The following is a 27333-nucleotide window of genomic DNA, read 5'->3' as shown; positions in this document are numbered from 1 at the left end:
TGCTTGTCAGTCCTCCCAGTGGCTGAACATTAACTGGCCAACCCTCCGGAAGACAGGAAGAGATTTACTTCTTGCAGAGCAAGTGGGTGGAATATTGGCTGTCTGTTTCCCTTTTCATCTCTGGAAGTGAATGGACCATAACTTTACTTTCCTGAAACGTGACAAATGAATGGGTGCAGGGGATATCAGTAAGGGGCCCTGGTCAGCCACAGCTTCTGCCCTGGAAGTCACAATGCAGTAGATGTTCGTGCATAGCCAACAATGTCGTACATCAGAGCACATTGTTCATATAGCGCACCCCCTTTCCCCTTCTGGTATTGTATTTCACAACCTTGCTGCTTGCCTAGCTTGACCACAGAGAAGGATGGCTGATATACTGGTTATGCTTGCTCAAGTTATTGCCTCCAATAGAGTTTTATGAGCAGAGCTTACAATTCACCTGTTAAGGAGAGAAGAGCAAGCCCTCTTCACAATTAATGCAGAATATGAAATATGGCAGTGCTCTCCAAGGAACTGTAAAGCTGAATACTCACCAAACTCGAACACAAAGATATACAGTCACCAGTAATGGGCCCAAAGGAATGCCTGCTTTGGTGGCAGGAAAATGCTTTTATGGGAAAGTTGTGCACATGAATCAGTTTCCAATGACAGGCCTTCTAGATGAGTGCTTCATGTAAGATATATGAAAGTGGGCATCAGCTTCCTTCTCTCACTGATCACAGCTGCAGTTTACACACGTGGTCTCTTCATGAAGGAGTGAGTGTACAGAAAGGCAGTCCATGGAGGGCCATTGCACACACAGTGCAGGGCAAACCCAGGTTGCCCATCAAGTGTATGTCAGCAGGGAGTAAGTTGCACCCAATGCTGTATACCTGATAGCTGTACTTCTAGGGTGCACATTTGGTGTGGGGAGCTGGATCATCTTCCATGGGCCATTTTGACAAATGGACAGGGAAGTCATATGATCACAGGGTGATCACAGTCCCCTTGTTTCTTTCTAACTCCAGCTTTAATAATAAAAACAAACTAGGACTGCAAAGAAAGATTCTTTTGCAAGGCATGGTTGCAAAAGATAAATTTTGTGCTGCTTTCAGCAGGGATTAGCTGCATTCAGGAGTTCCTCTTGCAACCTCTCCCAAGTGCAGTCAATCCCAGCAGGGCTTGCAGTCAAGGCTGAAAGCAAGTCTCGCTTGGGAGGGTTCAGCTGCACTGCAGATTCTCAAATGGAACAAATCCTAGTGGGACTTGTACTTGGTGCCAGATTTAAAGCTGCCAAATACAAGCCTTTAGAATTTAATTTAGGTGGGACTGGGGAAAAGTGTGTCTACTCCCCCCCCCCCAAAAAAAGCACAAATGGTAGCAAAGAGAAGAGGTCCTGCTGCTTATGTAGTATGTAGTACAGTGGCACCTAGTGTTACATACGCTTCAGGTTACATACGCTTCAGGTTACAGACTCTGCTAACCTAGCATTAGTACCTCGGGTTAAGAACTTTGCTTCAGGATGAGAACAGAAATCATGCTCCGGCGGTGCGGCGGTAGCGGGAGACCCCATTAGCTAAAGTGGTGCTTCAGGTTAAGAACAGTTTCAGGTTAAGAACAGACCTCCAGAACGAATTAAGTTCTTAACCCAAGGTACCACTGTACAGGCACCCCTAACCTGCGGCCCTCCAGATGTTTTGGCCTACAACTCCCATGATCCCTAGCTAACAGGACCAGTGGTCAGGGATGATGGGAATTGTAGTCCAAAACATCTGGAGGGCCGCAGGTTGGGGGTGCCTGATGTAGTATGAAACATTTCAAAAATATAACCATGCCAATGTCAATTCCAAGGCAAAAGCATCTCATTGTCTCCCAATTGTGGGGTATTTCTAGAAGAGAGTGACTTATGCCAACCCTGCAGTATATAGGATTTATTGATTGATTACGTTTATATCCTGCCCTTCCTGGTTCTAAGTGATTTATGTTATGTACTGAAGTTCTCACCCTGGGCCAGCAGGGGGATACTGTAGATAGTTATGCAAATGAAGGATCGAAAAGTGACATTCAGTGATTGGATAGTTTTAGAATGTTGCAACAGTTACAATTGTTCTGTAGCTCTATATAAGCAGGCTGACTGAGCTCCTCAGTTAGTTCTGTTCCAGCTTACAAAATAAAGAGCTGCTTTGGAGAAATCGCTGTGTCGTCTGCTATGTCAACCCGCAACTTAACACTGGCGACGAAGGTAGGATCGATGGACATCAGAGCACAGCCAGATGCAGCCACCTCTGAGCAGAGCTGAATCACTGAGCTGAATCACAGAGCGAAATCACTGAGCGAAATCACTGGACAGAACCAATTCAGAGCTGACTGTTCTGGCTAGAGCACTGTGTTCCATCCATTGCCCTTCATGCTGGTATCAGAATCATGGCTTCACTTGTGCCTCTACCGCCATTTGCGCCAGCCTCTGAATCATGGGACTCCTACCTCGCTTGGTTCAACTGCTACCTCCAAGCCAACGAGCTGACAGCAGTATCAAAGGAAGGGAAGCGGGGACTATTCCTCAGCCTCTGTGGGCCTGAGGTGTTTGAGACGGCCCGAGCATTGGTTGCGCCTGAAGCAGTCCAGGCAACACCATGGGACACGATCCAAGAGAAGCTCCGCAACCACTATGCGCCAAAGCCGTCCAAGATTGCTGCCCGCCATGCGTTTTACCACCGGAACCAGGCAGAGGGGGAGTCAATCAACAACTACACCACCGCCCTGTGACAGGCTGCAATGCACTGCAAGTTCCGAGACTTAGATGATGCCCTGATGGATCAAATCGTCTGCGGGGTCCGGGACATCCATCTGCAACGGAGTCTCCTCGCCAAGCCAGATCTCATGCTACAGAAAGCCATTGAGGAGGCTGTGGCCTCAGAAGCTGCTGAACACTCCGCCCAGGAGATCCGTAAGTCCAGCAGCCCGCCTCTTGCTAGGAAGCCAGTTCCAGTGCATCACGAAGAGGCCAGCAGTGATGAGGCATCCTCCAGTGAAGACGATGACGTGCACCAGACAAAGCGGCAGCGCAGGAAGTTCCAACAGAAGTCGAAGGGCCAACCGGAATGTGCCGGCTGCGGAGGCAACCATTCCCGTGCCAAGTGTCGATTCAGAGACACCATCCGTCGGAAGAGTTCCAGAAGGAGCCACATTGCTAAGGTCTGCCGATCGGCTCCGTCTGACACACCCCCCTTCACCGACACGCAAGTCCAAGTCTTCACTCCAGTTTGCCAAGGAAAGCTGTTTCGCTCTCACCAACTGCCGCTGCCCATCTGGAACCACGATTGGCCAAACCGACTCGCCTACGCGACGCAAGCTGAAACGTCACGTCACTCATTGAAGGAGCTCCATGTGACATGGAGATCGACACCGGATCTGCCCTGTCCATCGTGTCTTGGAGCACCATCAAAAGACTGGTACCCAGAGTGTCCAAAAGGCAACTCGACTCTCACTGCGTACACCTGAGAGACTACCAGGGAAACGACATTCCCGTGGTAGGCGTTGGCCGGTTCCGGATCGCCTTCAAGGATTTTTCGGGCCTGCTCCGGCTGGTGGTGGTCGAAGGTCAGTGGCCAAGCCTCCTAGGGCTAGACTGGTTTGATGCCCTCGGCCTGGAAGTCACTGGCATCAACTGCATCTCTAACGCAGAGACTGAGGGCCTGGTCAAAGACTTTGCCGAGGTTTTTGACGGCACTTTGGGGCAATATACAGGTACGCCCATCTCCTTTAGCCTTGATCCACAAGCCTTGATCAAGCTAAAGCCACGCCGGGTTCCCTTTGCTCTCAAGGCTAAGGTGGACGAACAACTGGACAAGCTGATCGCCCAAGGAGTTTTGGAGCCAGTTGACCACGCCAAGTGGGAAACCCCCATCGTCACGCCTGTCAAGCCAGACGGGTCAGTGAGAATCTGCGCTGACTACAAGTGCACGATCAACAAGGCACTTCAGCAGCACGCTTATCCGGTTCCTGTTGTCCAACACCTGCCGCATTCTCTGGGTGAGGGTAAGGTCTTCGCTAAGCTGGACCTTGCCCAAGCCTATCAACAACTGCCCGTCGATGATGCCACTGCTGAAGCCAAGAGGATCGTCACCCACCGAGGGGCATTCCGTTGCTGCCGGTAGCAGTTCGGGGTGAGTGTGGCTCCTGGCATCTTCCAAAGCCTTATGGAGCGTCTCCTGCAAGGGCTTCCGGGTGTGGTACCATATTTTGATGACATCTTGGTGTCCGCAGACTCACACCAGCAGCTTTTCGAGCACCTCCGTGCCGTGCTGACCAGATTCCAAGAGGCCGGGCTCAAGATAAAGAGGGAGAAGTGCCAGATCGCCGTTCCACAGGTAGAGTTCCTGGGCTATCTTATCGATGCCTCCGGCCTTCACCCAACCACATCCAAGATCCGCGCTATCCAGCAGGCCCCCACCCCAAAGAACAAGACGGAGTTGCAGGCATTCCTGGGGCTGCTGAACTTTTATTACATGTTCCTGCCCCACAAAGCCACAGTGGCTGAGCCTCTTCATCGACTCCTCAGCACAAAGACGTCTTGGTCCTGGGGTCATCGGGAGACGGCGGCCTTCAACGCGGTCAAGCCTCTCCTTTCATCAGACAGTGTGCTGGTACAGTACAGTGAATCCAGGCCGCTGGTCCTTGCCTGCGATGCCTCACCTTTTGGCATCGGTGCTGTCCTTAGTCACCGTTTTCCAGACGGAAGAGAAGCACCGCTCGCCTACTTTTCCAGGACACTATCTCCAACGGAACGGAATTACAGCCAGCTCGACAAGGAGGCACTGGCACTTGTGGCTGGAGTGAAGAGGTTCCATGAATACCTCTATGGCAGTACATTTGACCTCATCACTGACCACAAGCCGCTCCTGGGCCTCCTCGCCGGTGATCGTCCAACTCTACCGGTCCTCTCGCCGCGCATGCTGCGATGGACTGTTTTCCTGGCTGCCTACCACTACCGGCTCGTCCATCGCCCGGGGAAATGGGCCATGCTGACGCCCTCAGCCGTTGCTCTCTTCCAGTGTTTGTGGAAGACCCGGCTCCTGCTTCATTGCTCCTCCTGATTGAGGATCTTCCGGCAGCGCCTGTATCGGCTGCCACTGTGGCCTCTGCATCTGCCCAGGATTGCACCATCAGCCGTGTGCTCAACTGGGTGTGGAGGGGGTGGCCACAAGGGCCTTTTGCATCGGAGTTCCAGCCCTTCACAACCAGACAACATGAACTCTTGGCTCATCGCGGCTGTCTGCTGTGGGGAGACCGTGTCGTGATTCCCCAAAGACTCCGTCAACGTGTCCTGGAGGCTCTGCACGTTGGCCACCCGGGAATTGTCAAAATGAAGGCGTTGGCTCGGTGTTACGTCTGGTGGCCTAACATGGATGATGCCATCACTGCCTGGGTGTCCGCCTGTCAAGCGTGCCAAGAGTCAAGGCCTGCACCACTGGCAGCTAAGGGACACACCTGGGAGACACCAACACCTGGGAGACACCCTGGTCGAGGGTGCACATCGATCTGGCTGGCCCCTTTCACGGCCAGACCTTTATGGTAGAGGTAGACGCCTATTCCAAATGGCTGGAGGTGGCCCTGATGCCCTCCACCACTACCAAGGCCGTCATCCGGGTGCTGCGAGGCCTGTTTGCGACGCATGGGTGTCCTGATGTCCTCATCTCCGACAACGGACCGCAGTTCACGTCAGGCACTTTTGAGCGGTATCTTTTGGGACTGGGCATCCGCCATGCCCTAACGGCACCATTTCATCCATCCAGCAACGGGCAAGCGGAGAGAATGGTGTGCTCGTTAAAAGAGGCACTGGCGCGCCTGGACCGGGGAGACTGGCACGAGCGGGTCGCCGAATACTTGTTCGTACAACACATCATTCCTCATGCGGCCACAGGGCGGAGTCCTGCTGAACTGCTTATGGGCTGCCGCCTCAGGTCACCGCTCGACCGGCTGCACCCGGACTTTGCCATGGCTGAACCCCCAGGCTGTGCCAACGCGCCACGGTCATTTGTTCCAGGAAACCAGGTCTTTGCCCGGGACTATGTGGGGGACATTCCTTGGGTGCCAGCCACAGTAGTGGGAGTCACTGGACCTTGCTCCAACCAGGTGGCACTCGAAGACGGACGCTTGTGGTGCCGGCACATAGACCAGCTTAGGCGCAGGGTTGGGGACTTGGACACTACCGTGGTGCCCCCAACTGTGCTCGTGGCTCCGGAATAGACACTTACAGATGGCGAGGCTCCACCTACACCTCCCTTGCAAACTGCCAGCGTGGAGCCGAACCAAGCCACTTCAGAGGGTCTGCCAGACTTACCACAGGCTCAGACCACTCCACTTGCGGAGGCTCCACCCACAGCAGCGGATCCAGGGGATTTGGTTTCAACGCCACCTAGGGTCGCACCACAGCCTCAGCAAGAATTGTGTGGCCCCCCGGACTTGGCTACCAGTCCCCGGCGGTCTGGCAGAGTTTCCAAGCGCCCAACTTATTTAAAGGACTATGTTGTTGGACATGTATCACTGTTGGTCTAAGTATGGGAAATGTAACCAATATGCTTTTGTGCCTAATTGAACCATTACGTGTAGTGCTGCATATAAGGAAACCATTACGATTGTAACTAATGCCTTATCTCGGTGGGGAGGGGTGTTATGTAGTGAAGTTTCACCCTGGGCCAGCAGGGGGATACTGTAGATAGTTATGCAAATGAAGGATCAAAAAGTGACATTCAGTGATTGGATAGTTTTAGAATGTTGCAACAGTTACAATTGTTCTGTAGCTCTATATAAGCAGGCTGACTGAGCTCCTCAGTTAGTTCTGTTCCAGCTTACAAAATAAAGAGCTGCTTTGGAGAAATCGCTGTGTCGTCTGCTATGTCAACCCACAACTTAACAATTTACAACCCCATAACTATAAAACTCCTATTGCAGAAACTGAGAAAGTAGGTCACAACAATCCTGCAGTGTTATTCTTTGCTTTTACACCCAGGTTGTGGCATGCAGCCACCGTGTGGCATAGTTCATTGCTGTTCCCTTATTGCAAGGAGGAAGGCTATAGTGAGAGAGAAAGAGTAGTTTGCAGCAGCCCTGCAATGTAGTCTCTTGTTACTCTCACAAGCCTCCCGTTGCCCACGCAGACGTCCTTCCAGGCCAAATCAAGCATTTGATGCTGGAGGAAGTTTTATGCTCCACAGCCTTACGGTGCAGACAGGTTTAAGTAAATTAAATTTTGCATCAGGAGTAAAACCCAAAATAGGGCAGGGTCTTCTGTCTTTAATGCTCATGTTTTTTCAACCCCCCTGGAAGACTCAGGTAGCCCCTGCACACAGGAGAGATACACTGCAATGGTTTGTTGCAAGGTCCCACTTATTAAGAATATTTAATTAAAATAACACAAACAGAAATGGAAATAAAGTATACAGCTGGATGCGGCCATTAACATTTGTATTCCAATGAGGAATCCACTTTCCCACAAGAATGAGTTCTGTTTCGTGTTTCTTTTGAGCAAGTGATGGACACAGTAAGACTTGACCTGCAGCAAAGCCATTTTGGGGGACAAATAAAATCCCTGCCAGCAGACCCTCCAAGTGTCCCTATTTTCGAGGGATGTCCCTGATTTAGAGAAGCCATCCCGGTTCTGATCTCAGAATGTCCTTCTTTTCCTTAGGATGTCCCTATTTTCATTGGAGAAACATTGGAAGGGATGGAGTTATCCAACCCCCTAAACCATCTGAAGGCAGCTCTGTATAGGGAAGTTTTTTTAATGTTTCATGTTTTTATAAATGTTGGAAGCTGCCCAGAGTGGCTGGTGCAACCCAGTAAGATGTGTGGGGTATAAGTAGTAAAATTGTCATTATGAAATTGAATGTCCCTATATTCGTCTGAGAAATGTTGGAGGGCATGTGCCAGTGAATTTAGTGGCAGAATACTAACTCTCTCTACTAATCTCTCTTTAGGCACATATATTTATATATTGCTTGTATTTATTTTAAATATACCCAGATTTCCAGAGGACCAAATTAGCTCAATTTCAGAAGGCTTGGAACAGCAGTTAGAGAAAGTGGCTGTTCGCCCCCCGCCCCTGCCCCCTGGTTATAGCGGGTGTGAGAGAGGGCAAGGGAGACTCAGAGAAGCACCAAGGAAACAGCTATTACCCTGCCTTCTCCACACAGGCAGAATTTCTAGGAACGATCCTTTCCATGGGAGAGCAGTGCCTGCCTTTGCTTCTCCTCATCTTCCTGCAGCTCCATGGCATTAAAATTCTGCTCAGGGCTGCGCAGAGCAGCTTGAAATGCCCGGGTCTCTCAGGGAGAGCTGCTAGAATTTATGGCTTTGGCCGGCAGCTGAGCCTCAACTGTCTGCAGCTTCTGATGAAGTGTCTGGGTGGAGTATATATTGCCATTAAGTTGGGCAGGAGGAGAAAGGGTGTGTTGCATCCAAGAACCAGGCAAGATTGAAGCTCTCTTTCCCTCTCCTTTCCATTAGGGAAGATTTATGGGAAATTCAAGCACCATCATTAAGTCATTTGGGAGCCAAAGAACAGAGCTGCTAAAGCTGCGCCAGATGAAAAGAAATTGGGGCCAACCACTCATTAAATAATTTTAAGTTGATTCAACTCTTGCTTTTAAATCAATTAATTAAATGGAGCTAGTGCAAACTTTTCAGCACATATGCGCTTATGCTATACTGGATGGCATATGAAGGAGGAATGTAGAAAACTGCCTTATCCCAAAGGAGACCCCTGGGTCCATCCATGTGCTTTGCTGGCTGGCAGCAACACCCAGGAACGATTTTGGGAATTGGCCTGAAGGTTTTCTGTGTGCACAGCATGCACTATTGTGCATTATGCTCATTTTAGTAGGGCAGTTGGTGTTCACAGCTGTTTGTGGCTGTTATCCATCTTGGCTTTAACTTTTATTGAAATTTTATTTTGAGTTTTATAAATTACATAAACTATCCAGAGAGCAAATGAAATACTAGTGAAATAAATAAATAAATAGGATCCATGGATGTGTTCCACCTTAATTCTCTGGTATCTAATTATTTCTACCCAGGGCAGCCAACATTCAGGACAGTTTAGCACAGAACATGGTTGTGGCTGGCATCTGTCTGTCTCTGGAGACAAGGGAGGAAAGTGCTGTTGGGCTTATGAAATAACTGGGCCCAAACTGGATGTGCTGCTTGGTTTCTTGCAGCAGAAGACTCATGTGGAGGAAGGGGCAGGGCTGTCATACATGAGGAAAACCATGAGGAGGAAAAGCTAAGAAGCTCCTTCTATCACATGTGTCTTTTGCAGCACATTATTATGGCTGCCTTTTTTTAAAAAAATCAAACCCTAAGATGATGATCATGACGACGACGATCTATCCCCCCCCCCAGCAAGTGCCTGTACCTTGATCTGCGGCAGAACTGCCCCCCCACATGCAGTTCATAAGGAAATATATGCTTCCTCAGGTATGTACTAAATTAACTGTAACACCAAGTACTGTGGGAAAGAACCACAGTTCAGTGGACTACAGTTCAGTGGCCTACAGAATGTCACTGATTCAACTGCCAACATCTCCAGCAAAAATGTTCAGGTGGAGGATGTCAGCCTGAGATGTTGGAGGGATACTGCCAGTCAGATTAGGCAATGCTAGGCTAGAAGCGGAGCTATTTATTTTTTATATTTATTTATTTATTTCACTTATATGCCGCTTTATCAAAAGATCCCAGAATGATGTGTAACATTAAAAACACATTATAGATAATCAATGGTGAAAACATAATAAAAAGCATACAGGCAGACAGCCTAATAATAAAACAAGTCTTCTCTTCCACTTCACCTGAACATGGTCCAATTTTTGCACTTGAGAAAACAACAAATGCAGCTACTCCTTTGGAAACTGAAACCTCTAATAGTCCGTATGTGCTGGTTGCTTAAACCATGGCTGAAGAGGCTGCAGTGAGGTTGCTATCTATGTGGAAAGCAGAATCAGTTATTTTTGCTCTTATTTTAGCAGTCTTATTTTATTGCTTATTTTAGCAGTCTTTCTTTTTTTATTTCTTGGTGCAGTGTGACTTTCACTCAAGTTTGTATACTGTATTCCAACATGAAAAAAGGCAGACAAAGAAGTTAAGGATAGGATAAATTTGTTTTTTTTTTAAAAAAAGTATAGTTATTTTAAGAACAGCTATGGGAAATTTTGCATTGGTGTGTCTTTGAAATCTCTGTGTTTTCTACTCCATAAACAACAAAAACAATTGTGTGCTTGTATGCGATTTCCTGATGGTTTTGAATTTGATGACAATTAAAATCTACATGTAAAACCAATTATTATTTTAACTCATGATTCCTTTGCCGCCTCTACCTAAACAGAGGACGCAGCTGGGGTTCTGAAGGGAAGACAGAGGCTGCTTGGCCCTTCCAACCTCCTGACAGTAAGAGCTGTTCGACAGTGGAATTTGCTGTCAAGGAGTGTGGTGGAGTCTCCTTCTTTGGAGGTCTTTAAGCAGAGGCTTGACAACCATATGTCAGGAGTGCTCTGATGGTGTTTCCTGCTTGGAAGGGGGTTGGACTCAATGGCCCTTGTGGTCTCTTCCAACTCTGTGATTCTATGATCTTCGGAAAGGAAGAGGGGCTGGCTGAGTCCTGCCGCTCCATCGCCGGCACGAAAAGTCACCAGAGCCACAGGGAAAGGGGGGCAATTACAAAACAATATCATGCTTTGAGATAACCATTTGGCACTGCAGCAGAATATGAACATGGTTACAGAAGCCATATTTATAAGGTCAAAATAGATGTTATCTCTGGAAATGTGAGGCTTCAGCCCTGAGCTAACAGGGAATTTGGGGTGGGGATCCAGGGGGGCTTTACCCATAGAGGCTAGTGGCTCAGGGCACCAGGGCGCCAAGTTCTGGAGGGCACCAGGGAAGAGGCGGAGGCTGGACGCGGGGTCTCCCGGCATCAGCTCACCGCTCTCGCCTGCCGCACCGCGCCAAAGCAGTGTCGCACCCGGAGCCTCCATCTGCCGTGGCCACCCATCTTTGTGCCGTGGCACAAAGCAGCCAGCTGAGCTGGGAGGTGCCACATCCAGCCGCTGCCCGCTTCCTCCTGCCCCACCAGCAGCGCTGTCCTCCCTAAAAATCTCTGGGAAATGTGGGGGGCGCGGGGGCGGCGGAGGGAGCTATGCACCACAGCACCGGATATGCTTAAGACGGCCCTGTGGGGATCTGAGCTTGCCTGGGGGCAACAACCTCCTCAAAGGGCTTCCTTAGCTGACCTTAAGAAGCCTCCAGGTTTCTTCTGTGCCAATGGTGCCTCTCTGCCCTTGCAGCAGCTCTCTAAGGGAATGCTGGGGGGGGGGGGGAGTCCCCTGTAATATTCAGATTGGCCCTAACTCTAGCAGTGGATCTGGCTGAAAACTGATCTGCCACTTTTCATCATTTCCAAGGATTGTTCTGGTAAAAAGTACTATGATTATCAGCGCCAAGAAAGAAAAGTCTATGCCAATTTTCTGAACTTGATTTCATCGCATTTACCAAAATTAGAAGCACCAGTAAAACAACAATTACATGCAAGACAATCCACAGGTCAATCTGCCACTGCTTCACACTGGAGGTTAGTGTCTTTAAGATAAATGCAGTAGTCATAAACTTATAGCAGCAATGAAAGAATAAACTATAATGGATACTCAAGCCATCAGTTTAGAAGCGTGTGTGTGTGTGTGTGTGTGTGTGTGTGTGTGTGTGAGAGAGAGAGAGAGAGAGAGAGAGAGAGAGAGAGAGAGAGAATGTTCACTATTATTCTAATCTCACCATCATAACAGATGGTGAGTTATATTCTAACCATACATTCTGGAAGCAGCTTCAGGGGTCGATTTCAGGATTTTCTCATCCAGTCTTGACTTACCTGAATCGGAATGCCACGGATCCGTTGCAGAAGACATTGGTTGGATGGTTTGTGGGTTCGCACCACAGTTGGATTCCACAAGTTCTCCTTCTGTGTGGATGCGAGAAGAGATGTTTGTGGCTCTCAAGGCAGCCTTGAGTGGGGCAATCTGGTTGAACTGGACTCTGGACAGGCAGCCAGAGAATCCCGGGGTATTGTATTTTCGGATCTCTTGGTCAATTTTTCCAAGTTCTGGAGGACAGAGGAAAGGAAAGGCTTTTCAACAGAGTTCACTGAAGAAGGAACCAGCAGCATGATCCTGCTCCGTGCTTTTAATCCCCACTTTCAGAAAGTTAGGCACACGGCACTTTGTAAGTAGTCTATCATACCCTCCAAATGCCCTGATTTCCCAGGGACAGTTTCACAATAACGAAAGCCACCGGGCTTCTATTTTCCCCCACCACTGCTGCCACCACTGAGCTCAGAGAGAAGGATGAGCCGTCCTGGGCAGCAGTGAGGGAGCATCCCATTGCCTCTCCATGGCTGCTGCTGCCGGCCTCCTCTCTTGGGCAGCTCCTAGCAGCTGCTGGCCATCAGGTGAGAAGGACAGGCTGCCGCTGCCAAGGGGCAGGAGGAGGGCAGGGCTGCCCTGGTGGGGAGAAAGGCAGAGCAGAGCACAAAGAGTCTTTGTGCACTTGCCTCTAGTCTTGCCCTTTTCTAATATTTATTTATTGATGTGCGCTTTTCTGTTTGTAAATCCACCAAAGAATAAAATAACGTCAGGATAAAGGGGTTTTCTCAGGATGGTGAAGTGGGTGAGTGCTGTGGTGGAAAGGCAAAAAGGGGGATCAGTTGGGGGGGAGTTAGAAATGTCCTTATTTTCATCTGAGGAATGTTGGAGGGTATGCTATATACACCATATGAGCTGCTGCTTCTACCCATCACTTTCCTTGGGCTGAAGTTTTTAAACTGAACCTATGACGCCAGCATAGGTTCATGGGCTGAAAACCAATCTGTCCCTAAAAGCTTTTGTACCTGGCCCCCTCAGTCCTGGGGACTTTCGTTTTCTTGGAGTGCTGAAATAGTCACAATAATAGTCACCCACGCGGTGAACTCCCTTTTGCAACCTGCCTTTACACACGTGTTGAAACAGCTCTCATTCCTGCCAACCCTCCTGCTTCAGCCAGGCGCTCTGCTTTTTTTAAAAGCAGCACTTACATTTATCCTGCACTAGACAAATCAACCTGTGTCCCAACCCAAACAGAAATTTACAGGGTTTTTAATTTTTTTTTTTAAAAAAAAAGAACTGCGAAGAAACACTGGGGATTGAGTGGGGAGGAAATGTGGTGTTATGGGCACAAGTCAACAGACTGGCCTTTCCCTGATCTGCTGGAAACGTAATAGAACTGTAGTCCCCTCAACTCTCTTGAGCTGCAATGGGAATATAAACCTAGGTCAAGACAGACACCTTCAAACCACTTCCAGCACTTCTTCACCTATGTTTGTAGCAAAGGCATTCTCCGGGTATGTGTGTGTGTGTGTGTGTGTGTGTGTGTGTGTGTGTGTGTCTTCTCCTATTGAAAACTGAGAAACTATAAAGAAAGAATCATGGGCATAGCCAGGCTTTATTTGGGGGGTGGGCAGAACCAAGTTATCTGCTACACAGCTGGGCAGGCAGGTAGTCATGTTGGTCTGCCATAGTCAAAACAAAATAAAAAAATTCCTTCCAGTAGCACCTTAGAGACTAACTAAGTTTGTTATTGGTATGAGCTCTCGTGTGCATTCAGGTATCTGAAGAAGTGTGCCTGCACATGAAAGCTCATACCAATAACAGACTTAGTTGGTCTCTAAGGTGCTACTGGAAGGAATTTGTTTCGCAATTGGGCAGTTAGTTAAGTATTTTTATTTATTTATTTGGTTTAGGGGGAGCATTGCCCCCACCCCACCCCCTGGTTACGCCCATGGTAAGAATGGAGACTCTAATCTTTAAAGTAGGCTGTTGCTGTGTCTGCCTTTATTACAATGATTTATCATCCATAGAACACTTAAAACCTGCAAATGACTTCCTAATCATTTACTTGTTCCAAGCCTCAGTAAACAGCTATAATTTACAAGATGCAAAAGCAAAGGCTGATAGATTGTGCTGGTGACAGTTACAGAATTGGACAAACCAACTAGAATTCCACTTTTCCTCATTTTCCTCTTAAGATAAATGTGCTAATGGGATTTCTCATTAAAAATGGAATTAGGAAGGCAGGCATTCAAATAAAAACAATTTTGCATCTACCCCCCCCCCCCGCCATTTGCAATTAAAACTAGACAGATGCTCATTTAGAACTGAGCAATATATATATATATACATTCAGCTTTCAGGAAGAAATGCTCCCATAAAGTTCAGGACTAAGAGAGCAAAAAGGGACATGAAGCCTGGATAGCAACTTGGTGCTGATAACACCAAGGTTGCAGGTTCGATCCTCACAGCTGCCTATTCCTCTACTGCAGGGGGTTGGACAAGATGATTCGCAGGGTATCTTCCAACTCTACAATTCTATGTTTCTATGTCAGCTGCATCCACAGGGTTGAAATCCAATAGTTCATCCAACAGACTCCATTGGATATTTCTGCCAATTCATTCTGCCCCATTTGCAGCTGGAGCCATTTATGCCTTTGGGAAGCAGAAGAGGCCCAGCGACCTCATCCAAATCTTGCACCAATGGAGGTACCTAGTAGGTTTGGAGCTGAACCAAGACAAATGTTTAAAGCATGTCAAGGCAAAAGGTTACCAATTCAGACTGACACTAATAATTAATGGCAAGAGTTTCTTCTGATAGACTAGAAGAAGAAAAATTATTGTGTTCAGAGCTGGATATGGAAAACCTATACAGTACAGAAAAGTGAAGGCTTTTAAAAGGAGAAATGCAGGAATTAAGGCTGCTGGCAGCATGCGAAGATTACTGAAATGATGCACAGAATGTGCTTCAGACACTCTAAACATAAATGCCAACTATTATTAGTAATACAACGTAATGACAAGAGAGCTGGCAAAACCCAGCTGAAAGTGTCCATGAATGGCTGATTCACACTCAGCACTGAAATTGGGATGGCCAGGGCTAGGAAAAAAGTAAGGAAAAAGAACTCAGCACACACATTTAGCTTACTAAAGAATTCTATACAAATATATTGTTCCTGAAAATTAACAGCCCATATTTCTGCATATAGCTCTTGAGCATCATGCGTTTCAAACACGTTTCTGTTCTTTTCCAGCACCAAGTTGTCTCTGTTAACACACTTGGTAGTCTGGACCTGCACTCTAGCAGAACATGGATTAACATTTCAACATCAACATCAAATGTGACATTTTGGCTGTAACAGGGAATCCAGCTTCATGTTCTCCTTGACTGTGCAAAATAAATAAAATGGAACCTCACCACGGTCATTTTTGTGCTGAATTGGACATGTTTAAATTGGAGGCACTGGAAAGTAACAATGAAGCATCCATGTTTGAGCTTCAGCTCCTCAGAACAAAAGTGGTTCATTCACTGGGACAGCAGAAACACCGGGTGCATCTAAACCATAAACTGGCTTCTACCACCTGAAACACCTTGCTTAGGAAGCACTCATTTGTGTCCAGGAAATAATTGCCATGTATCTCTGGGACCAGTGATGTTGTTCCATAAGGAGCAGTTGTGCTACCACCTGTTCATGCAATTATGTGCTCACCAAACCCTGGACACTGCTGGTCAGTCCCATCCCTAGCTAGCTCAATTTTTTTACAACATGCAAGGATTAAGAGGGCATGTGGCCTCCTAAACTGCTGCATGCACCTTATCCACATCCTGAGGACTCAGAGGCTGAAACTGATCTTACGAAACCAGACTAGACGGGACACTAGGGTTGCCATATTTAAAAAAAATATCCTGACACCTGCAAAATTCCACCCGATGCCATTTTTACACCCCAAAATAAGGACATGTCAGGAATTTTCCTGAGGTATGCAAATCTACGGCACACTGCACACTTCCTCAGTACCTGTCACAGCAATAGCATCAAAGTTGTTGCGGAGGTGCATGATTTTATCCGCTGTCACAGTAGACTTCTGGGAGCTGCAACATCCCATTCAGCAGGGAACATGTTAGGAAGCATCATACCACTTAGAATAGGTCTGCTTCCCAACTACTTGAAGATACAATGAAGGCAGCAAAGTAGACCTTCTTTGCTGTCTTCAGTGCATGATTATGTGCTCTAACATCTTTGCCACAAAAGCAATGCAATTTGTTTTGCAGATATTAATATTGTACAGCTTGATGAATAAGCAACTGGAATTAAAATTGTCCACACCCATAAATATGATTCAAAAGCTTTAATAACAGAACTTGCTCCAAAAACAAATACAAAAACAAATAATAATACATCCAAATAGTTCTACAGTCATACCTCGGTCTCAAACATTTTGGCTCCCGAATGCCACAAACCTGGAAGTGAGTGTTCCGGTTTGTGAACATTTTTTGGAAGCCGAACGTCCAACGCGGCTTCTGATTGAGTGCAGGAAGCTCATGCAGCCAATTGGAAGTTGCACCTTGGTTTTCAAAAGCTGAATGGACTTCCAAAACAGATTCGTTCGAGAACCAAGGTATGACTATATAGTGTCATGTGCATGTTCAGCAAGGCTTATCTTCTTGCAAATTCGAAACTACTCTCTCTCCACACAGACTCTGTTTGCCTGGAGCTGTTCTCCTGTATCTTTATGAGACACCCCGTACAATTACACTATTAATGGTTTGCTGGTCTTTAGAAAAGTGGAAGATACTTGGCTAAATGCCTGCAAACATGTTTTTCAGCTGATCTTAGTGATATTTGGTGTCAGCTTATGGTGAGAGAAATGATATAGCAGGGAATAATGCAGGTGAAATGCACCCTGTTTGATACTTAGAAGATTCTTGACATTTCAAATCAGTTTGAGCACTCCAACTGGAACTGCATTATGTGTGTTACCACATGAAAAATTACAAGAGCAGGAATCCTAAATATACAGCCTGCTTCATGGATAAATAAAGCTCTGGAAATAATGATGGTGCAGGTTGGGGGGGGGAATTGTGGGGCTAAAATTTACCTGTTGCAGAAATGGTGCAGAATGATTTCAAAGCAATCCATTACAATAGCACATGGAGTTTACAGTGGCTTATTCAATGAAAAAAACGACAAAAACTCTATGATTTACAACTATAAGAAAATATTGCATTTACCATGTACAGTTTGCATTCCACCAGGACCATGCAAACCCCGTCTCTCCCTCTCTGAGTCTGACCCAACCTGGCCCCTTCCCTCAAACTCCTCCCCCTGTGCATAACAACGGTCACTCTGACTCACGGACCCAGCCTCTGCCAGCACAACCTCCTGCTCAGGATCTTGCTCTCCGCGTCCAACCAGACCCACCTTCTGCCTATGCAGTTTGGACGACGAGGAAGAGGAGCACAAATAGGTGAAGTCAAAACAGGACAGGACACTCTTTTCTCCCCAAAAAGGGTGATCCCAGTTTTCTAGGGATGGGGGGCAACCCTCCATCCAGCACATATCATTGCAGTGCTGAGAGATCTGCACTGGGTGCCTGTTAAGCACAGAGCCAGTTATAAAGTTCAGCCACTGACAGACAAAGCTCTAAATGACTCCGGGGTCCTGAAAAACCCTCTTCACCTCCCTTGCACAGGCAGGGCATTAAGATCAGCAAAGGAACCAGGTTTGTTTTGTGATGGCCTGATGTTTACCAGCATGTAGCAACACGGAGGCTGGATTTCAAACTGAAGGCAATATGTGATGCCTTTGAAGTAGGTGGTGCTTTGTCTCTATTGGGGTTCTCTTCTGCCAGCAATGCAAACATCCCCCTGAACGTGACCTCTTGGCCTCGTTCTTTAAATCACGTGAAAAAGTGCTGCTATTTTTCTAGAAAGAGAGGTGCTGGAGCTCTCCAGGAACTCTGCCCTCATTCTCTCAGAATGGCAATGGCGCCCAATGGAGAGATGCTGAAGTTCCAGCTGAAAAAAGCCCTGGCTTTAAACTGTTTTAATTGCTATGGTTTTTAACTAGCTTCTTTTATTGCATATTTTAATTAGGATGTTTTAAATGTAACTGTTTTGCTGCATATTTCCACAACGTGTGGATTTCACAGTTACAAAATGCTTAGAAGCCATTTTGGCATGGAAGCGAAGTGTAAATTAAATAATAATAGTGATGCAGAACAAAAATTCCCAATGAGAGGCAAGCACAACCATTTTAATTGAGTAATTTCATTTGGTTCCTTGAAAGAGTGAGAATGGAAATGGAACCCGCAAGATCCCAAACCATTAAGACTGCCAAATTGTTTGATGCCTGCCAAATTAAAATGAGGGAAAAACAAGATGCAGCAAAATGACTCAGCAGATAATAGGGACAGATAATAGCGCTATAACACAATCGCTTGTTAAAGCAAAGCCACACACACACTGCCTGTGTTGGCTACTTATGGGGACAACCTACCCATGCAGCATCAGAAGATGGCTCCAACGAGTCCAGTCTTCTGTCTTCAAAGATGGTCAACCAGCTGTCGCTAGAAAGCTTGCAAGTGCACCAATGATGCCATCCCCACGCCTTGCTTGCCTCAGCACTCACAATCAGAGGTAAACTGCCTCTAATGAGGGAGGCTCAGTTTTGGCCTGTCATTGCTCACATCTATTGCCAGAGTTCTCTTCCATGGATTTGCTTAATCATTTTTGTACCATCCGAGTGACACTACATCTTGCAGCAATCAAGCAATTAAACATTTTGCTTTCCATTTATAATACAAACCAATTGAAACGTCAAGTAAAAATGTCCTCAACTACTCAAAACAGAACAAAAAAAAAAAAATTCCTTCCAGTAGCACCTTAAAGACCAACTAAGTCAGTTCTTGGTATGAGCTTTCGTGTGCATGCACACTTCTTCAGATACAGTGTATCTGAAAAAGTGTGCATGCACACGAAAGCTCATACCAAGAACTGACTTAGTTGGTCTTTAAGGTGCTACTGGAAGGATTTTTTGTTTTTGTTTTGACTATGGCAGACCAACACGGCTACCTATCTGTTACTCAAAACAGACTTTGAGTCAATTTCAAAAGGCTTGTGACTTAGAATACTGTTTTCATCCCTTTGTACCTGGGTCTATTTTTGTTCTGCGTTTTTTCATAAACTGAGTTTGCTATGTTTTCTAAGCAAACGAACAACATCAAAAGCTAGGCTGTAATTTGTTAAACCTGGATCTAAAAACGCCCAGACTTTATCTCAGCTAGATATTCGCTTGGCAGCTCTGACTCCTTTCTTTCACATTTCTTAGTTGAGGAGCTTTTCCTATTTTCTCTTTATCTTTCATTGTGTGTGCCATTAAATCCTCTTTAAGTCCTAACGGAATATCCAATAAAAAAAGGATAACCCACCATTTTGCAATCACAAAACTAGCAAGTGTTTGTCAAGTTCTTATAGACCCTTCACCGCCCCGTTCATCACACACACACACAAACAAACAATAAATAGGGGGAGGCGAGAGGCTTGCGGGCGAGGAGCAGCACCCACCGGCTCCTTTTGTTTCTTGCCAACCGGAGGGATCACTGGCGGTGCTCCGAAAAAATTAAAAACTCAACGGGACGTAATGCACCTTAAGGAAAGACCAGATACGCCGCCGATACAGCTGTTGCTTGTATGAATCAGCGTCATTTATTGACATAAAACAGAATTATTCGGCAGCTCGTGCAATAACAAATTTATCAGTCTAATGTCCCAGTCGGCTCCTTTTTTCTTTTTCTTTTTTTTTTGCTGACTGACTGAGGCAGCCTTTGGGGATGGAGATTCACTGGGAGAAGCTGGGAGAAAGGCAACTCCCGCCACAGCCCAGGGCCCGACTTTTCCGCCTGGCAAAACGAGCACCTGAGAAACCGGAGCAGCCGCCGCCGCCCCCCCCCCCCCCGGCGGTTACCTGTTCCGGCCTGGCCTCGCCTCTTCTCCTTCTTCTCCGCCGCCGCCGCCGCCGCCGCCTGCTCGGGCTCCTCCGCGTCTCCTTTTGTTGGCGGCGGGATGCCGGCTGCCTGTCGGGCTGCAGCCAATCGCCAGCTCCCCCCCCCGCCCCGCCCCGGAGAAACGCAGGTGAGGAGCGCCTGCAAAACCCGGAGTCGAGTCCGCAACCAGTGGGGATACTAGTTCTAACAGCCAAATGTGGCGGGAGAGGCAAACAGAAAGACGTGGAGCGGATCTCTCTCTCTCTCTCTCTCTCTCTCTCTCTCTCTCTCTCTCTCTCTCTCTCTCTCCAGCTACCCGTCGGGGTCCCTTTTGGACAGGCACCCCCAAACTCGGCTCGCCAGATGTTCTGGGACTACAACTCCCATCATCCCTAGCTAACAGTGGTCAGGGATGATGGGAACTGCAGACAGTCCCCAAACATCTGGAGGGCTGCCTTTGGGGATGCCTACTTTTGGGCTCCATGATCACTGCAGATGGTGACAGCAGTCACAAAATTAAAAGACGCCTGCTGCTTGGGAGAAAGGCAATGGCAAACCTAGACAGCATCTTAAAAAGCAGAGACATCACCTTACCAACAAAGGTCCGCATAGTTAAAGCCATGGTTTTCCCAGTAGTGATGTATGGAAGTGAGAGCTGGACCATAAAGAAGGCTGCCGAAGAATTGATACTTTTAAATTCTGGTGCTGGAGGAGACTCTTGAGAGTCCCATGGACTGCAAGAAGATCAAACCTCTCCATTCTGAAGGAAATCAGCCCTGAGTGCTCACTGGAAGGACAGATCCTGAAGCTGAGGCTCCAAGACATTGGCCACGTTGGGAAAGATGGAGGGCACAAGGAGAAGGGGACGACAGAGGACGAGATGGTGGGACAGTGTTCTCGAAGCTACCAGCATGAGTTTGACCAAACTGTGGGAGGCAGTGGAAGACAGGAGTGCCTGGCGTGCTCTGGTCCATGGGGTCACGAAGAGTCGGACACAACTATATGACTAAACAACAACAACTTTTGGGTCTTGGATGCGGACCAGGAAGCCAAAGTGTGTTGCCTTCTTAGGAGGCGGCTGTGCAGCAACTCCAAGCGGCACACCTGAGTCTCCACCTCCCCCCAAAGAACATCAGGGATGGTTTTGTATACTTGCCAACACAGAGTCTCATGGCCCCAGCATAACAGCAGCCTGTGGGTCCAGCACTTGATATTGCTAAAAGCTCTTCTGTTTGCAGTTGTCATTTCTCCTAGAACAGTGTCCCCCAACATGGACTGAAAAACACAAACTGGACTGAGAAGCACAACACTGTTCTTGGGTGTCTTTCCAGCCTTTCCAAAGAAGCCTCAGCTGCGCTGCGCATCATGCGCTTCCGTAGGTGTTTGCAGTTTCATACTTGCGCCCGCGGGACAGGATTCACCCCCTCTCTCTGAGTCATAACATGGGGCGGAGGAGAGGGGACAAATCCAAGGAATGGCAACTGTAGCCACTCTCATGACTTCTTACACTTTTGAAAAAAGTTAAAGCCAGGGCTATAACTTATGCAATATGTTTATTAGTTAGTTTTGTTAGCAAAACAAAATCACAGGTAACCCTGATCAATAAAACAAAGCAGCCAAGAGGCCATGCTGCATAAAAGAGAGTTATGCTGGAATTTGTTGATAGCCAACCTTCAGAGTATAGTAGACGCTCAGAGGATAGTCAGTCCAGCTAAATGGCCATCGCATTTCTCACATATGTCTCTTATTTACTTAAGTGGCAGCTGTGGTGGGCTCAGAACCATGGTTAATAAGGAAGGGGGGTTAACACTTCCCCATTTGCTTTGGCCTGACAACAGTTGCCCCCCAGAGGGATGCTGCCTGCAGCAGGAGAGAAGCCCCATAAGCCCCGTGGGGCAGCACAGCAGCTGGACCTGGAGGGGATTTTCATTAGGCCTGCAGCATAAAACATTCCTACATACAATGGTCCCAATCCTTACTGCTTTCCTATGGCTACTGTTTAAAAAGGGAACAATGAAACACAATCATATTTCACATGTTGGCTATTACTTTGGCTCTTGTTAACATGAAGCAACAAAAATGAAGTGTTTCTCAACATGGAAATGTGGTTCACATGCTTGAAGGTTAGCTTTCACTGGTGTTTAATACAGTTCATTGGATAATAGTAAGAACGTGATTATTTTTTTCTGATAATGTGACTGATATTCTCAGTGTCTGAAAGTTGAAGAAGGAATCTGTTCTGTACATGATATATATTACTGTTTTATTTCAGATAATGTGGAATGCCTTCAGCTACCTCCTCTGCACAAATTCAAATTTTTGAATTTTTAAGTAAAAGACATTTTGAAGTACTGAGGGCATATTGTTAAAATCTGAACAAGGCTAAGTTTGGCCTCATATCCAAAAGATTACACTGGTCAACAACAAATTTGTTGTCTGCGTTTTTTCATTTGGTTTAGGACGAATCTGATGCGCTGAATCCAAAAATCACATTGGTTTTGCTCAATCAGGTCAAGTTTTTGAGCTATGGCACATGTCTTTCTTATGTTTTTGTTCACATGTACACTTGTGTGGAGCATTTTAGAAGAAGCTGGTGGGGGTAAAATGCCATGTCGAATAATTGTTTTGATTGGAAATGACTATTTTAATGACAAGAAGTATTCAGGTCCGATAGTTCTGGGTGATTATGTCGAAAAGGGATCAGTTTGAAGTCATAAAACCTCGAAATCTTCCATAACTTGGTGCAGCAAAGCATAAAGTTGGGGGATGAAAACTAAGTTAATGGGACAACCGCCCCCCGAAGTGTATAGGAAACTCCACCCGCGCACGCGCGAACTTATGACTAATTTGAAGGGAAAAAAACTCCTCTCTGACAGTGCTCACATCAGCTTCTTCTACAACAGGCATCAAGAGTACCTCCGTTTTTTCTCGGAAGAGAAGGACTTGGTGTACTGTGCAGATATTGCGCAGCTTCTGCTCAAGCTTGGAGTGCCACAGTACGAACCCAAAGATTGGAGACTGTTCATTGACAGCAGCAAGCGATCACTGAAATGTGTTCTGCTACACAACGGCAACCAGTTTGCCTCTATACCCCTGGCTCCCTCGAGTAACAATGCCTTATGAGGAACGGCTAAGGGAGTTGGGCATGTTTAGCCTGGAGAAGAGGAGGTTAAGGGGTGATATGATAGCCATGTTCAAATATATAAAAGGATGTCACATAGAGGAGGGAGAAAGGTTGTTTTCTGCTGCTCCAGAGAAGCGGACACGGAGCAATGGATCCAAACTACAAGAAAGAAGATTCCACCTAAACATTAGGAAGAACTTCCTGACAGTAAGAGCTGTTCGACAGTGGAATTTGCTGCCAAGGAGTGTGGTGGAGTCTCCTTCTTTGGAGGTCTTTAAGCAGAGACTTGACAACCATATGTCAGGAGTGCTCTGATAGTGTTTCCTGCTTGGCAGGGGGTTGGACTCGATGGCCCTTGTGGTCTCTTCCAACTCTATGATTCTATGAGTACACTGAAGGAGAACTATGAAGCGGTGAAGTATGTGCTGGAGAAAATTGGTTATGATCAGCATAAGTGGTTTATTTGTGTTGACCTGAAGATGGTGAACTTTTTGTTGGGACAACAGTCTGGCTTCACCAAGTACCCATGTTTTCTGGGCATGTGGGATAGTAGGGACTTTGCCCAGCATTACATGAAGAAGGACTGGCCTGTGCGGGAGGAATTGGTGCCTTGCAAAGAAAGGAACGTCATCAACGACCCTCTGGTGGACAGAGACAGAATACTCTTCCCACCGCTGCACATCAAGCTCGGCTTAATCAAGCAGTTCACCAAGGCTCTGGACAAGGATGGTGACTGCTTCACTTACTTGTGCCAGGCTTTTCCAGGATTGACCATGGGGAAGTTGAAAGCTGGCATCTTTGACGGTCCTCAGATCCATCAGCTCATCAGAGATCCAGAGTTCGGAAACTCAATGAACGAAGTGGAACTGGAAGTGTGGAAGGCATTTGTTCTGGTAGTGAAGAACTTTCTTGGCAACAGTAAGGCCAGAAACTACGCAGAACTTGTCAACAACATGCTGACTGCTTTCAGAAACCTGGGCTGCAACATGAGCATCAAGATGCACTACCTGTTTTCACATATGGACCAGTTTCCCGAGAACCTGGGTTCAATGAGTGACGAGCAGGGGGAGAGATTCCATCAGGACATGAAAGAGATGGAGACCAGGTATCAGGGTCGCTGGGATGCAGTCATGATGGCTGACTACTGTTGGACTCTGAAGAGAGACCTCCCTGCCGCTGAGCATTCCAGGAGTTCCAAGAAACGGAAGTTCAAGCCCTGAAGTTTGAAAAATGGTGAAGCAACATGCAATTTACGTGTACTTACCTTTATCAATGCCCACCATTCAGTTTACAGTAAACCTGACCTGATGGAGAGAAACGGATGCCATTTCCTGATTCAGCAGTGCAAAAATACCCTAAATCAGTTGTAGAAATCTAGACAACATTCAAAAAGTAAAAAATTGTTCCCCAGTGTTATTTTCCACAGCCCATAGGATGCACACCAGAGTGCTGAGTTAATAGTGGCCAAAGAGAACTCTTCTTTTAACATAAAACTATCCCTGACACCTTGTTAGCAGTTTGCAGATGCTTTAAAAGCAACCAACCAACCACCATGAATTGAGCATTTTTGTTTACTAAGTATTTCATCTAGTAAAAATTAATTGAGAATGTTTGTGCATACTGAACCTTGGAAGATAATCCAGCATACAATTTATGTTTAAACCAGAAACTAAATGTACCAACATCCCTCTCAACTGGAAACATTTAGTATGACAGAGATCTTCTGCTTTTTTTAAAATGAAAAAAAACCCAACACTTTGTGGTCCCATAAAACCTTGAATTTTAGCACTGCACACAATTGGAGCACACACAACTTAGTCTCTACAATTTTCTAACAGGAATGATTTGTTACTATTTTTAAAAACCACCTTCCAAATCTCCTCAAAAGCTAGTATAGGGGTTTATGAAGGAGAGGCTGCAAAAAATAGGGATGGAACTTTGAAGATAGGGACAATTGGATCATATTTAATTGCAGTATGCAATGGAAACACATTTTCAATAGCTTGCTGACAATAATACAGACCTTTCAATATCACTAACTAATGCAAACCAGCAGGCACATTTAGTGAAAATGTAACCTTAGGCTGTAAACTGGAGACTCTTTAAATTAATGAAATCTGCTCCATTAGTTTCTTATTTTCCTATTTAAGAACACACTCCTAAGCAACTTTACTCACAATAAAGTCATGTTGAATGGGACCTGCTGTTAAACAATATTTATTTATTTCATAAAAATTATATGCCGTTTGATTGTAAAAAACAAAACAAAATTCTCAAAGAAAACAAGAAAATCAAGAAAAAAACTGCAACTGTACTTTAAAATATCAGAAGTTAAAATCCTAAATCAGATTAAGAATATGATAATGAGGCAAGAAGAACAGTTAAGAGATTATATTAGAATTATGTTATTTTGTTTGGATTGAGCATAAACCTGACAAATCTCTTGCCTAGAAGAGGGAAAAGGTGAAGGGAGCAAGATTTGACTTATTTAAATACTTTTAAACAGATATTTTTAAAATAATTAGCTCAGAAGTCAAAGGCATGGATTAAGATTTTTTAAAAACCTATTTGAAAGAATAAACCATAAAAGTTATTGTCATCAATTTATTAAATTATGTTGTGTGAGAGAAATAAGCCAAGTGACTATACTCAAATATGGAAAAAAGTTGTGATAAAAATTCAAGAGACTACTGGTAAATGGAAGTATCTTGTGGAAATATGAATAAATATTCAGCATCATTATCCTTGACAGATAACTATTTAAAGGTGTTGACAACCTTTATATTTGTTCTGGTATACTTTTATTAGTGCATTATTTTAATTATTTATCTGTTTCTTTCTGATTTGTTAAAGGGGTTATTTACCTTCAGTCACACTAGGGCCTTGCATATAAAAGTTTGCACAAAAATTGAAGTCGCTAATTCAAAATGTGAGCAATCATGATATAATCTTGAGATGCAGAAGCAAAACAATGACCTTGAATGAGCCCTGAAGGCATAGGATGCTATAGGCACCTGCCAGAGCAAAGCAGCGTTTCTCAGGCCTGGCTCTTACTGGGAGATCCCCCTTGAATGAAAGTCAGGATACAGATATAATAAATTACCATGTATAGACTCACGCAAACTAAATGAAATTTCAACAACCGAAAGGTAAGAGTATGACAATAACTGCTGCTCTCTCCCACATGCTGGGCCACCTGCTGAACCTGCTGCTCCGCAAATTACTAGATGTCAGTCACACATAATCAATCAATATCCTTATTTACCACCCCTAATGATCCATTAACTGGTCCCCACTTCTATATCCTCAGCTACCTAATTACAAACAGATCTCAAAACAGAATTATTATTCCTTGATGTCATAAGATTTAGAATATGAACAAAAACAACAGCCCTTTTATCTAATATAAACTGCCAATTTTGATATTTAGTTAAGGCTGCTATTAACAACAAATCAACTAGCAACTTTTTGACTTTTAGAAGACACCTGAAGGCAGCCCTGTTTAGGGAAGTTTTTAATCGCTGGTGTTTTACTGTGTTTTTAATATTTTGTTGGGAGCCATCCAGAATGGCTGGGGCAGCTCAGTCAGATGGGCAGCATACAAATAATAAAATCATCACCATCATCCTCATCCTCATCTCCTACTAGATACATGGGGATACCTTATCGCAGTGTATAAATGTATCTTTGAGAATAAGCATTTTGCTTTGTCGTACTGTTAGTTTTATTTTGAAATGCCCACAGGGTTCCAAGAAGCACTCGAGGACCAAACTTCCAAAAATAATCATGGTCTGCATACAAACTATTTGGAAATACTAAGCTGGTTGCTTGCAACTGCACACTCACTCTTTTTTCACTTGTCCAAAATATTTCTGTTGTAGCTCTTTATCAAGTTTATGTATTTCCTGAAATAAGAGTTTGCTGAATTACAAAATTAATTTAGAGGTAGAATTAATGGATGCAGGAGACCTATAACCATTTCAGGGGCAGGGGAGAAAACACTTTGGTAGAAAAAGAATTGAAATTGCCCTGAGAAAGTCCACGATTTTCCTTCAGGAAATCAAAGTTTCACACATTGCTAAAAGTCAATTACACAGAGTAGATTCAGACAGGGTCGGCCTGCTGTTTTTAATGAGGGTTGCAGACGCAGCGGCATCACAGGATGCAACAAGTGTGGGGTTGTGTTCTAACTGACCTAGATACACACAAGCAGCACACAAGGAGAACAACACACAGCTTCCTCTGAGCTCTAGGAGCTTGTGTAAGAACACGTGGAGAGCCCTGCTGGGTCCGGTCAAAGGCACATCTGAGGCAGCCTCCGCTTTCCACATTGGCCACCCA

The 27333-nt window shown here is 45.8% G+C and overlaps 1 protein-coding gene across 2 annotated transcripts in view; it reads right to left on the bottom strand.

Moving 5' to 3' along the window:
• CNTNAP2 (contactin associated protein 2) overlaps positions 1-27333 on the bottom strand; it is a 1058844-nt gene that overhangs the window by 6071 nt on the left and 1025440 nt on the right. For both annotated transcript variants that reach the window (XM_083706252.1, XM_083706253.1), the window contains one exon: positions 11894-12124. In XM_083706252.1, coding sequence (XP_083562378.1) covers positions 11894-12124 — 231 coding nt within the window. The remainder of the gene's footprint in view (positions 1-11893; positions 12125-27333) is intronic.

The sequence above is a fragment of the Podarcis gaigeae genome, assembly GCF_964106915.1.
Source record: "Podarcis gaigeae genome assembly, chromosome: 12".
NCBI lineage: Eukaryota > Metazoa > Chordata > Lepidosauria > Squamata > Lacertidae > Podarcis > Podarcis gaigeae.
This window is presented reverse-complemented; position numbering and strand designations above follow the sequence as displayed.